Source organism: Pempheris klunzingeri, chromosome 17 (assembly GCF_042242105.1).
Source record: "Pempheris klunzingeri isolate RE-2024b chromosome 17, fPemKlu1.hap1, whole genome shotgun sequence".
NCBI lineage: Eukaryota > Metazoa > Chordata > Actinopteri > Acropomatiformes > Pempheridae > Pempheris > Pempheris klunzingeri.
This window is the reverse complement of record NC_092028.1, coordinates 6,510,309-6,524,809: the sequence shown is the minus strand read 5'-3', so window position 1 is coordinate 6,524,809 and position 14,501 is coordinate 6,510,309. Positions and strand designations below refer to the sequence as shown.

The window sequence follows — 14,501 nt, the reverse complement described above, 5'->3', positions numbered from 1 at the left end:
ACCACACTTTCCTTCTTTCCACACATTCTCTATATCTTACACAGAAGTTCTATTACAAATTTGTGGGCTTTAAACCCAAACTCAGGCTGTTTTCAAATCTGTTAATCCGTAGTTAGGTGTGGATCAAAACAGATGCAACAGTACTGTTAAGAGGAAGTGGTCTCACTCAGGTCACAGGGATATTCTGAAGCAATTTGTGGTGGGAACATCATTGACCTCAATCTGATCCAATGACAAGGTCTACAATGCAAGTTTGAGTTAAACGGCTCCTGTGGCCAGGTGACATTTGCATTTTGGGATGCCCCTGAGTGAAATCAACAGTTGTTAGCAGTTAGCAATAGAGTGACTTGAGGTCTGATCTGGATTAACAACCAAATATGTAACATTTTTGGGCTGGTAAGAAGCTTCCTCCTGTGTTCTTTCTTGTTAATGTTCTCTCATGACATTTACTAATGTGTTTTGGTTCACTTTAATTTTTCTCTGTATGCGAAGAAGAAAAAGGGGAAACATAACAGCTTAGTGGTGAAAACCATGACCAGAAAATTAACTATGACAAGTAAAACTGGACTATACTGTGACGGAATCCAAAAGGTGAGGAAACTTTAGAAGAGCTGTGAAGGAAGTCAAAGTATTTCAGAATGAAAATTCCCACTGTGACCTCTTAGTGCTGTTTGTCTTCCAACCCTGAGTGCACAAATTAGTGTTTGACACGACAAGACAATTCATAAGTATCATTAACTATTAACCTATTATATTCAAACCTAAATACTAAGTCGCTTGAATGTAACACAACATAATCCTAATAATAAATAATAAATCAGCATCAATCACATTCATTAATTGAGAAATTCAAGTCAGTGCTAGGAAATGCAAAACAAAGACATCAGAGAAATGATGAGTCAGCTGGGCTAACACAATTGGGAATGGCAAACATTGATATCTGCTCTGGTTTGACTGGCTCCTTCAACTCATCATGGAACACTTGAAACTGAATGGCTGAATAATATTAAAAACATAAAAACCTTCCCAGGATGTCCCTTACACTTATTGTGGTTAGTTGCGGTCTGACCGGATGGATGAGAGATGGATTAGAAAGGTCTGTAGTTCCAGAAACTGGAGAAGACAGATATCTGCATGGACAGAAGGACGATTGAGTTATTCTATGAGTGATGACAAATAAAGTATTAACAATATGGATCATGCTTTTTTCATTCATATCCTGATCCAAGTCCTTTCATATAGGCTATCTATTGATATCGAACCTGATCTGATGCGTGTATTTACCTGATTAATAATTAGTGGGCCGCTTGCAAGCAAGGCCCACTATTGTTATTTTGTTCGTTTATTAGTGGGCCGCTTGCAAGCAAGGCCCACTATTGTTATTCTGTTGGTTTATTTTTTGACTTATTATTCCTCTTCTTCCGCCAAAATTTCACAGCGCTACTCCTCCCAGAGCCTTTGCACCACACACACAAAAAAACGCATCAAAATGTGCGGCTCGGTGGTGGTCGAGTTGCTATATATATATATATATATTGTATATATATATATTGTATGTGTGTGTGTGTGTATATATATATATATATGTGTATGTGTGTGTGTGTATGTGTATATATATGTGTGTGTGTATATATATATGTGTGTGTGTGTGTATGTGTATATATATATATATATGTGTGTGTGTGTGTATATGTATGTGTATATATATGTATGTGTATATATATACACACACACACACACACACACACACACATATACACACATATACATATACATACACACACACACACACACACACATACAATATATATATATACACTACTCACAAAAAGTTAGGGATATTCGACTTTCAGGTGAAATATATGGAAAATGTAAAAAGTAAATGCGACAGTGATATTATATCATGAAAGTAGGGCATTTAAGTAGAAGCATGCAATGGTCATTTTATTCATCTTAAACAATTTATTGAAAGAAAATCTAACAACAGCGGTGGGTATACCACAACAAGCCTAATATCCCTAACTTTTTGTGAGTAGTATACATACATACATATGTGTGTGTGTGTATATATATATATATATATATATATTTATAAATCATGTCATTGTTTACCTCTAATCTGCACATTCATCTGCACACTGACTGTACTTTATGTTAAGTTGCACATTTTGTAAATATATTTATATGTCAAGCAATAGCAGTTTATTTAGCAATAGTAGTTTATATTTATATGTTTTTATATTTTATTCTATCCTCTTCTTTTTTTACTCTTTGGCATTCAGTGTGGATGGCAAAGTAAGATTTTCATTGTACAGGGAAACCCGTTTCTGCACTGTACACTTGACTATAAACGCTTTAAATCTTGAATCTTATTGTGTATTTAATATGTTAAAAGTCATCTTGCAGAGAGACACCCACCTTGTCCTTGAGCTGCTGACACAGCTGCAGGGAAATGGTGAAGAACACTAGTGTATCATTAAGCCAAGGCACCACGCACTCTACCTTGTGAACATGGCTCACCTCAAACCGGTTATTGTTGAGCTCACTGTGGAGGAAAGTGTTCACAACAAAAACAGTATAGCCAAACACAGCCCTGAAATCCCAGAATACCAGTGTACACACAGAATATTTCTTAATTAAACTATTAGCAGTAACTATCTCATTCTTTCCATTTACTATTCATATATTTGAATGTATTCGTTGTATCTTATTTATGGTAATCAGTTAATGTACAGTTGTGTTCAAAATAATAGCAGTCCAACATCACTAACCAGATCAATCACTGTTTTTGGTAGAAATTATATTTCTACATGGCAAATAATTTACTAGTGGTGTAGTAGAGTAATAGAAAACCAACAGATCCAACAGTCATGACATGCATGCTCCTGATTCTGTGTTATTGAATCATTAATTAAAAGGGGCGTGTTCAAAATAATAGCAGTGTGGAGTTCAATTAGTGAGGTCATTCATCCTGTGAAAAAACAGGTGTCAAACAGGTGGCCCTTTTAAGAACAAAGGCAGCAAATGTTGTACATGCTGGTTATAGGGCATTTATCTCTGAAAATCTGAGTAAAATGGGTCGTTCCAGACATTGTTCAGAAGAACAGCGTACTCAACTTTTTAATTAAAAAGTTGATTGGAGAGGGGAAAACATATAAAGAAGTGCACAAAATGATTTGCTGCTCAGCTAAAATGATCTCAAATGCTTTAAAATGGCAACCAAAACCAGAAAGATGTGGAAGAAAATGGAAAACTACCATTCAAATGGATGGAAGAATAGCCAAAATGGCAGACTCTGCCAATGATCAGCTCCAGGGAGATCAAAGAAGGTCTAAAGCTACCTGTGAGTACTGTAACAATTAGAAGATGCCTATGTGAAGCCAAGCTACCGGCAAGAAGCCCCCGCAAAGTCCCATTGTTGCAAAAACAACGTGTACTGAAGAGGTTACAATTTGCCAAAGAACACATTGACGGGCCTAAAGAGAAATGGCGCGACATTTTGTGGACTGATGAAAGCAAGATTGTTCTTTTTGGGTCTAGGGGCCGCAGACAGTTTGTCAGGCGACCCCCAAACACTGAATTCAAGCCACAGTACACTGTGAAGACAGTGAAGCATGGTGGCGCAAGCATCATGACATGGGGATGTTTCTCATACTGTGGTGTCGGGCCTATTTATCGCATACCAGGGATCATGGATAAGTTTGAATACATCAAAATACTTGAAGAGGTCATGTTGCCTTATGCTGAAGAGGAAATGCCCTTGAAATGGGTGTTTCAACAAGACAACAACCCCAATCACACCAGTAAGCCAGCAGCATCTTGGTTCTAGACCAACAACATTAATGTTATGGAGTGGCCAGCCCAATCCCTGGACCTTAATCCAATAGAAAACTTGTGGGGTGACATCAAAAATGCTGTTTCTGAGGCAAAACCAAGAAATGCAGAGGAATTGTGGAATGTAGTCCAATTGTCCTGGGCTGGAATACCTGTTCACAGGTGTCAGAAGTTGGTTGACTCCATGCAACACAGATGTGAAGCAGTTCTCAGAAACAGTGGTTATACAACTAAATATTAGTTCAGTGATTCACAGGAAAGCTAAATCTTCAAGTATTTTTCAGTTTTTACAGTAAATGTTTGAGTTTGTAAAGAAAAATGCAGACACTGCTATTTTTTTGAACAGCCTAATATTCCTTTTTCTTCACTTTCTGTAAAGTAAACAAATTTGATGCATTTTGCATCTTCATGTTTTGATTTGGAATAGAATGTGCAGTGCTCCCAATGCATTTGCGTGTATGGAAATAAAAGCTATTATAAGGATTTTGAGCTTTACTCACTCTTTTAAACACACTGCTATTATTTTGAACACAATTGTTGCACGTAAAAGAAAGAAAAGTCAGGAAATGAATGGAGAGAAATTAAGCAGGACTTACAACATTGCCCCAGGGTTGTGCAACACTGAGCTTCCAGCTGGCTTGAAATTCTGTCCAGATAAGACACAAAACAAGAAAACATGAGTCACATGATGCTGTGTGTAGCCTAATGTAGTATTGTGGAGTCACATGCTCTAACCTTAGTGGTGTTGGGAGGCAGCACATGAAGCTGGTACACAAACAGACACAGTTTGCTTAAGTTGATGTAAAAGTTCACCATCACATCCCCAGGCATTGGAGGAGTGAACATTTTCTGGTGATGAAAGGAGACATACAGAGAGGGTCACCAGAGGAAAAGGAGGAACATGGAATAATAGAACAATGCTTCATCTGCATTTTGTCATTGGGTGTGTGTGCACCTACATTACACAGGCAAATGTATGTGAACACATTTCAACTTTATGTGGTGGTTGAACATGTAATTGTGACACTATGAGCATTAATGTACTATAACAGCCCCCACTTTTCTAGTTCCAGTCTTTCCACCAATTAAATCTGCAGGTATTCTTGTTTCTTGGTATAATTGTTTGTTTTTTAACAAAAAAAGAAGAAAATTTGTAAATGGTCCGTACTTATACAATGCTTGTCTAGTCATTCCACCCACCTAAAGCGCTACATTCACCCATCACTCATAGAGGAGGAACCTAAGTTGGAGGAGACTATTTTATCACACACTCACACACCAACGCTATGCTTCAGGAGCAAGTTGGGGTGCAGTGTTCAGTGTCCGTGGACACTTAGACATGTGGACTGAGGGAGCCAGGGATCGGACCGCCAATCTTCAGATTGATAGATGACCTTGTCTACCTCTGAGCTACAGCCGCCCAATATTGGCCAATATATTATCTTCATTATGATTTTGTCAGAATGATGTTTGCCTCAAAAATGTATTGTCTGTCATGGTCCTCAATGTGTAAAAGCAGTATGTGCCTAGTGTGTACTCTCTTATGTCCTATACCATCAGACCACTGGTGGCCAGTTCAGGCAGTGTCATGGAGGCTGGGGTGGTGAGGCGGTTTCGTGCTCGCGTCAGCTGGAGCATCACTGCATCCATGAGCTACAGCAATAATAGAAACATGAAGTTAGTGGCACTGACAAAGTAAAGGACTGCTCTCCATGTTCAGCTCTGTACCAACTAGAGCAGGGTGATTAGCATGAGGAGACAGAGGACAGACCTTATTAACCTCAGCGCCTGTTTTGAAGTGATAGCTCTCATCATGGCTGCTCAGCAGCTGGAGAGCCTGGGTCACATGGTTCCTGGCATCCTGAATCTGATCGATGAATTTAAAGAAGAGAGAGGTGGAACTGTGAGAGGGATGAGTAAGGCAGGATTCAAGCATTCATATATTTTGCAAACAAAAGCAATATTTTGTATTTAAAGCCACGATAAGACTATATTCGACATATACATGGTGAAATGGGTTCAAAGTTGGGTGATCATTCCCATGGAAAACCCAGTATTCATGTTCTGACCTATCATTAGGCCCTGCAGTCAGTATCAGACTGCATAAGTCTACTGAGCAAACACTGGGTAGTTTCAAACGTATGCTCCTTCCAAACGTCTACAGTGACATAAAAGGGTGACTGATAATATCATTAATTTGTTTACAATATACACACACAAACACATATATACATATAGAAAACAGTATTTAAGTTCTTTTTTATTATCTTATATATTTTACTATAAAACTAATTCCAAAACATGTGTAATACTGTCACTGTACACTTACTGTAAATTAAGAACTAAATGAAGTGCTTGGATTTGTGGGATCAGACAAAAAACTATGACATGAATACAATGTACTAGATGAAGAATACAATGTACTAGATGAAGAATACAATGTACTAGATGAAGAATACAATGTACTAGAAAATTTGCAATTCCTGACGAAATTGCAGTGTGAATGCCTGCTGAATAGCTGTGTAGCACACTACATTGCTGCCTGTTGTAATTCATGGTTTAAGGTTCCATGATCTGAGTGGTGGGATTTCGATAACCTTTCGATTTTGATATGAATGCACACTAATAATAAAGAACAGGATAGCATTAAGGATAGGATGTGAATGCTGCTGAACAGCATTCACACTATTACTATTATTCTGACTTTTTCTTCTTCCGTACGTTTTTCGGCACTTAACAACTCCTTCATACTTTCAGCTACAGAAACCATTCATCAAAATGTTCAGCTCATTGAGGACATTCCAGCCATGACTTTTAACATTTCAACCTTTTAAACTTTTTAAAATATTCAGCTTTTTTTTTTAACATTGAATTCTATGGGCAGAATGTTCAAATCCTCTTCAACTTCCTCCACTTTGAAAGGTTCTAGCTTCCTCATTTTTGACATTTGACAATATCGCAGTTTTAGTTTTATGCTGTTTTCCCTCCTTCTCAGATTTTTTTAATGGGTGTGTGTTGCGCTGCCTAGAGTGGATGATGTCATTGCTAGAGTGCAGAGGAATAGAAATATCGTCTGAAAATTTGGCTTTAGCTCACTCTCACGCTCACAGTCACTCAGACTCACCATTTGTGCATCAAAACGTAAGAAAAATCGTGCTCATCGCAGTAATGTGGCCACGGAAACAAAGAAATGTACACAGCTGCCTCCATGAGCCTCGAAGCAACAGGAGTGCCAACCAACTGCCTCATTGAGTGCCATGTTAACTGAGAGCACAAACTTCAGGAGGGAGGCAGAAACAAACACTTTTCTAACCTGCTCCAGCTCTCTCAATTTAGAAGTTAGAGACATCAAACTACATGTACGTGTTCAGCAGAGTGTCTTCTCTCCACATGTCTACACATTAAAGCTGTGACAGTTACTGTTTTTAGCTAAAACCTGGATTTTCACAGATGTGTCACAGCTGAAATCTCTATGAAAAGAGCTGTGTGAGCCCAGAGTGACTCAGCAGGCACCATCACCATGGCAACTTAACTAGTGGCGTTTGACACACAGAAACACGCGCATGGTGCATTCATAGGCAGTAGGAAATCCTATCACTTAAATCATGGAACCTTAAACCATGAATTACAACAGACAGCAATGCAGTGTGCCGGCAACTATTCGGCAGGCAGCATTCACACTGCAATTTCTTCAGGAATTGCAAATTTTCTAGTACTACATTTGAGATACCTCAGATACAACACTGTATAAGAGAAAAAAATCAGCTATTGTGTTTTTCTCAGTTTTGTTTCCACTGTTCTGGCGGTGTTACACACAGACATACTCTACCTGCTGCAGTTTCCACTGCTTGTCCTCTCTGAACTGAAAGTGCAGCACTTGGCTACTCTTTGCAACCTTCAGGTTTATGTCCTGTTAAGAAAACCAAAACAAAACATTAACAGGGGACGCATTAGCTTAAATAAATATTTCCTTGTCACATAAGAGGGATACAGCCTCAATAAGAACAAGACAAACTCACAGCCTGAGTCAGAGCCTCCCCCTGCAGAGTGAGCACCCCCTTCACTTGATCCATGCTGTGAAACACATCACATTTTTATTTTAACATCACCAGAGAAACATTATGAAAGACATTATGGCAAGGGAAGACTTAACAGTGTTTGAACGCGGAAAGATTACAACGTGAGTGAAATTACCTACACATTCATTTAGTATCTCTGCATACCATCTATCACTGAGCATCACATGGCTACTTCTTTCACTAAAGATGAGCTAACCATTGTATCACATTTATTATGGCTATAACTGTACAAAAAAATTACACATGAAAACAAAATGATCAGAGGTGCAGCATTACGTTGAGCTGCCGAGGATGAAGTTTTCCTGTTTGAGTTGACTCTCCAGACCTGGTGATGGCATTGAGAAACGTCTAGATGCCTCCTGTTGATGGCAAAAACATACTATTAGAATGACATTTTAAACACTGTGTTGTGAAGTCCTTTGAGCTGATATCATTATATATACAGTCATGGAAAAAATTATTAGACCACCCTTCAATTTCTTGTTCATTTTAATGCCTGGTACAACTAAAGGTACATTTGTTTGGACAAATATAATGATAACAACAAAAATAGCTCATAAGAGTTTAATTTAAGAGCTGATATCTAGCCATTTTCCATGGTTTTCTTGATAATAACCAAAATCACTTAAGTTCTTACATCAATAGCTATGGCATTGTACTGCCAAAACCAGTGCTTTTAGGCATTCCATGTTTTCTTTTCTGTCTGTTAGTCACATGATACAGACAGGAGTTAGTACTTGATTGCATAACCATTGTTTTTGATGACTGCAGCCATGTGTCTTAGCATGCTCTCCACCAGCTTCTGACATTGTTCTGCTGTCACAGCAGCCCATTCCTGTTGCAAAAATTCAAACAAATTTGCTTTGATTTTGAGCTTGTGGTTCTCCATTTTGAGTTTGATGATGTTCCACAGGTTTTCAATTGGATTTAGATCTGGTGATTGAGCAGGCCAAGGCATGGTTTGAATGTTCTGGTTCTCCATCCAGGCTTTAACTGACCTTGCCGTGAGGCAAGGGGCATTGTCTTGGTGGAAAATCCAGTCATTCGAGGCAGGAAAGAGTTTATCAGCTGATGGAAGAAGACTGTTTTCATGAGTAGCCCTGTACGTGACCTGGTTCATTCGCCCTTCACACAATTGCATTTGCCCTCTTCCACCCATACTGAAACAACCCCAGATCATCACCGATCCACCCCCATGTTTTACTGTAGGGGCAAGACAGTCTGGTTTGTAGGCTTCTCCAGGTTTCCTCCTAACCAGTAAGTTGGCTGGAGTGGGCATCAACTCAACATTGGATTCATCACTGAAGAGAACCTTAGCCCAATCATCAACAGTCCAATCCTTGTGATCCCTAGCAAAGAGTAACCGGGCCTTCCTATGCCTTTCGTTGATGAAGGGCTTCTTCCATGCCCTGTGTGACTTCAGACCAGCTTCAAGAAGTCGGTTTTGAACTGTCCTTGCTGAACAAGTAATTTCTCGACAGTGCCCACTCATTTTTAAGGTCCCTGGAGGTCTGACGACGATTCCTGACACAGGAACGGATGAGTGCACGGTCCTCTCGTGGGGTAGAAAGACGTTTCCTGCCTCGACCAGCTAGCAATTTGGTAGTACCAAGTTCGGCTTGCTTTTTCTTGGTGTAATGAACGGCTGTCTTGGAGATCTTCAGTTTTTTGGCTACCTGTCTCTCACTCATGCTAATTTCGAACAGTGCCAAGATGGCTGCCTTTGTGGCTTCACATAATTCTTTTGTTTTAGGCATTATGTGAGATCTGACAACTTCTGAGTTGTGCTACGGCTTGAATGTAAGCAGGAAACCACTCTAGGCCTTTGCACGTGCAGTGCTGCTTATGACATGAAATGGCCTCTTATATACCCTGGGAATACAATTAAGCTTAAGCATGTCAAATAGGACATGACATATTATGGAATCAGCTGCATTTTTTGTCGTGTTCATTGTATTCTTCAGGTAATATACCTTTAATGGTACCAGGCATTAAAATGAACAAGAAATTGAAGAAAACAAGGGTGGTCTAATAATTTTTTCCATGACTGTATATATATATATATACACACACACACACACACATATATATATATATATATATATATATATATATATATATAGCAACATTTTCACAAGTTTCTTTTACTCAAATTAATGATTTTGAGAGAACTGAAAATGAAAACGAATAAAAACAACTTTACTTGTGTGTGCGACGCTTTGTCTCTTCAATATGCATCACAGTGGGACACTGTTCATTGCATTGAACACTGATTATTCATTGTCCATTGGGTTAGGAGACAAAATCGATACAGCAGATGCTGAGATATTCTGATTTTTAGTCCCTAGAGTTGGTAAGTGTCAAAAACACTAGATCCTACATTTTTCATAATGTAACTTGACTGCACCTCTTCCTTAGACCCTTTGTGACTAGTAAACACCCAGGTCTTTCAGACTCCATGCAACCAGTTTGTAAGGCAGGATATCTATTATAAAAGTTTTTAAGCCTTGGCAGGGGTAACATCACCATGGCCATTTTCTCACACCTGACAAGGCTCCTGCAGACATACAGATAACTGTTTTCACAGGCTGAGTAGGACTAACTACAACAAGTCAACAGATCTTCGTGTGTAACATTACTGAAATGGCCTTCTAATATTACAGTACTGATTTGTGTCCCATCACTTAGCTCTAAATACAGTAAATACATGTAAATTTAGCTTTTACCTTGAGGACATCCTGGAGCTGCTTCAGGACAGCATGCACTTCTTCTTTAAGCAGCCAGTTGAATTCCTCCTCCTACCAAAAAGAAACTTCTACTTGATTATCACAAATAAACATGGGAAATGGGGTGGGACAGTAAGCAACATCAAAATCACTATCTAAATGGATGACCTCTGCTTCCTTTGCTGTCTCTGCAAAGCTGAAATTCAAAAGTCCTTTTCCCAGAAGAAACAGGACTCCTCTGTCTCAATCAAAGGAGACATAGAAGTACTTAAGGACTTTAAGTACCTGGGTGTCCACCTGGACAAGTGGACTAAGTGTGGAACACTGAGACCCTGTACATGAAGACTCAGAGCTGACAGTACTTTCTGAGGTGTTCTAGTACCATCTGCAGTAGCAGGTTTCCTGAATGTTGTTGTTTTATCATTCAGGCTGGTGGTCAGGATGGTGGCTGGTCCTGAAGGTGGAACTACATTCTCTGGTGGAAGTGTTAAGAGTTGTCCATGATGCTCTGTTCTTTCTCTCACTCTCTTTATATCTGGCTGGGTGAATACAGATGATGCCATCACTGAATACTAAAGATGATCCTACTTTAATCTGTGCAACTCCTATCTCACTGCTGGACATCATACATTATCATAATAGTAAATATATGTCATTGCTGTTTTTAGCCTTGTAAAAAACATCTCTGACATGTTGTATCGTGCAACCTTTGATACAGTTTATGTAATTATTGCTTGTAAAGCTGTAAACAATAACAGCAATATATAGATGTACCTTAATGCACATTTTTTCGTAGCTTGCAATTTCAGTCATTTGTACTTTGCACCTCATTTTATTTTCCAGGGATATACACTCAGTAACCCTCAATGTGCATTAGGGGCCATGTCTGCCTCGAGCCAAAGGAGGAGCAGGGAGTGCTGACTTACAGGGCCAATATTCAATATTACATAAACAACACAGCTACTTCTTCATATGAATAAATACAGACACAATATATTTTCCACAATAACAGTTGACTCCAAGTCGAACATATTTCATTCCAGCAGTATATTCAAAATGTCATTTTTCTAATGTCTGTTTTATTGTACAGTGCGATGTTTTCCAATTACATTTTCATTTTATAATGCTATTTTTCATTACAGTCTTTATCTCTCAATGTAGACAAACAGGGCTGATCATCCAGTTATGTGACTGTTCTTTGGTCTGAATAAGCAGACAATGAATTACAGAACTGGCTCTGCCCAGTAGTTGAATAAAAACAGACTTTGGAAGGGGACATTCTGAAGTAAAACCTGCTGAAGTAAACTCTGTTATTGAAATAACATTTCATAATAATGGGTTGAGCTTTTAAACGTGTGGGTGTATGTAACAATCTCCCAGTTACTCATTACACTGCTATTTATCCCTATGAGTGTTTATTCTATTAAGTCTCCATTGGTGAACTCCAGGATCAATTCAAAAGAGAAAAATGCTTTGTCCCCACGTGACACTTGGAATAAAGCATTTCCCTAATCCATTTACTATAACTCAGGTCTACTTTCATTAACTACTACTAATTTCAAAAGGTAAGTCATAGTATTAATAATGTCTAACCGGTTTACAGTACAGTACAGTATATAGTGATAACGGGCCATATCCTTCCCTAAAGACAGGGCAAACCCACAACAGTAAATACAACGAATGGAAACCGAATTCAGTTAGTTGTTGACATTTTTACGCTAACTAGCTACATGCTAAGCTTGTCTTGTGTTATGCCGTGTTATCATACAAACAGGCCGATTGTTCATCATAACTACAGTGACAGCGCGAGCCCCGGCTACAGCACCTGCACGGGGGCGCGTGGATGCTCCTGTCCATCAGAACAGCAGATATATAAGCAGATACGCTACTAAAGCTGCGTCCAGTTACGTGCTTTTAAAATATCAAACACAAATGTGAACACGTTATATTAACCGACAGTCAGTACGCAGCTAGCCAAATAGCACTGCTGCAGTGCAGAGGCACAACACCTTACCAACACAGCTCTCTCCACTTGACTGGCAGCGGACATCTTGGGAAGCTCAGACAGAGACCTTTGCGGGTTGAGCATTTTGTGAAGCAAACAGAATATCCCTCGATTACCACTTTTAATCGCTGTCCTCTCTTTGAAGGTGTCTCACTACCATGAACTACCTATTAGCTTCACTGAGGATCTGTTGCCTTCGCGTGCTGTCGGAAATGATGCAAGCGCCCACATGAGCGATCCTACTCAGGGGTAAACTCAATTGACAAAATGACCCATTGGAAGATACAAGCTACTGGCGTGCAACGTTTAAGGGACTGAGAGCAAATAAACAGCACTATGTTTTCAGCCATGTGCTTTAGTCCTTAATTTCAAGCATTCATTATGCCACATGTGTAATTTGTCGTCTTCATTCTGACACTGGGGCACAACGCAGTTGTATGCTGTTTGTCAACTTTATAAAAAGACATCCAGAAACAAGTATATTTATGCTGACTGACATTTTATTTTTTCCGACCAAACAACTATGATGAGGGGACTGCAATTGGGTCGTTACGAGAACTACCTGAATGCGGCATTACGCTAGTCACAAGTTCACCATTAAAATGGCCACACCTACTAGTCCAGCGTCACACAAACATACGTCACTGCGCAGCTTAAAGTGACATGGCGACATTTCAATATATTTGAACTCCAAGTCTGCATCAGTGTCGTTTGAAAACACAATAGCAAACTTATGACATTCCGGGTCAAATTTGACCCGTTTCATAACATTATAAAAGGTACCTGAGCTGCCATTTCAGTGACATGGCAGGAAGACTTGGTGTGCATAGGCTATTTAGACATTCTAAATAGATCTGTAGTTCAAAATTTGGTATAGACAGTCACTGAGGGAATTCTTGGACCACGCTGTGAAGGCATAAAATATGAACAGTATGTAAGGGTTAAGTAGCGCCTTTATGAGTTCATCTGATAACTTACAACAGTGCAAGAGAGTTTGTCTATAATGGCAATAATGTGATTTTATGAGGACCCTCCTCACATTGGGTTCCTGGTCACAACCAGGGATGGTATTCTGGTCATGGCCTCTCAACTGTTACAAACCTGCAGTTATCATATTTGAGATCAGATTTTGTCAGTATTTATTTTATTTGTATGCAACTGATTCAAGTACAAACTCTGAACATAATCTGCTGCGGACCACATTAAATTTGCGGTTTAATATACCATGGTGATCTTGTAAGGTTGAAGAAGAGCCACCTTGGGGATACGGAGAATGCTGACTTTAGGCTTAACATACCTCACTAACCCACTGACCTCACTTCCTAGGAGGCCTACACCCGTCATCTTATGACAGGTTATAAAGGTGGGATCTCGTGCCCAATGTGAGAAAACCCAGAGTTTCTCACACTTCACAAGAATCCTCCACGGTTATAGAAAACATTGTAAAACGGTTTTCACAGACTTGTGTTGCATATCATGTCACAAGTAATCTGATCTTTGTGTATGAAAACAGTGTTATGCCCCTCCAAAGCTGAGATGTGTCGACAACAGATGAAATTGGTGGACTGAATGCACAGTGAGTAGCTCTATTTATGGTCTCTTAAGTCAGCATACCTTCATGCGAGAAGGCCTCACCTCTAAAATGGATTATGAAAAATACAGGCTTGATCCCACTTCAGGGCCTGGATCCTCCAAACTCTGCATTTCTACACCAAATACATCATAATGTACCTGTGTATTTACATATGCTCACACTTGTTACACTTCAAAAGGATAAAGATAGTGATATTCATTTTTCCTATGGTGAACAAATCAAGTGTTGCGTGTGTTCAGCCTGGTATATCTTCTTTCTCTGTG

The 14,501-nt window shown here is 39.2% G+C and overlaps 1 protein-coding gene across 1 annotated transcript; it reads right to left on the bottom strand.

The window, feature by feature from the left end:
• Nucleotides 1-1,026: 1,026 nt before the first annotated feature.
• rogdi (rogdi atypical leucine zipper) lies at nucleotides 1,027-12,810 on the bottom strand. The gene is made up of 11 exons (XM_070847452.1): nucleotides 12,654-12,810; nucleotides 10,640-10,711; nucleotides 8,190-8,272; nucleotides 7,854-7,908; nucleotides 7,664-7,744; nucleotides 5,606-5,701; nucleotides 5,389-5,487; nucleotides 4,570-4,683; nucleotides 4,431-4,480; nucleotides 2,419-2,545; nucleotides 1,027-1,130 (listed from the first exon to the last, which is right to left on the bottom strand). Exons 1-11 carry the CDS (start codon nucleotides 12,726-12,728, stop codon nucleotides 1,089-1,091), a joined length of 894 nt encoding a protein of 297 aa, XP_070703553.1. The 5' UTR covers nucleotides 12,729-12,810; the 3' UTR covers nucleotides 1,027-1,088.
• Nucleotides 12,811-14,501: the final 1,691 nt, after the last annotated feature.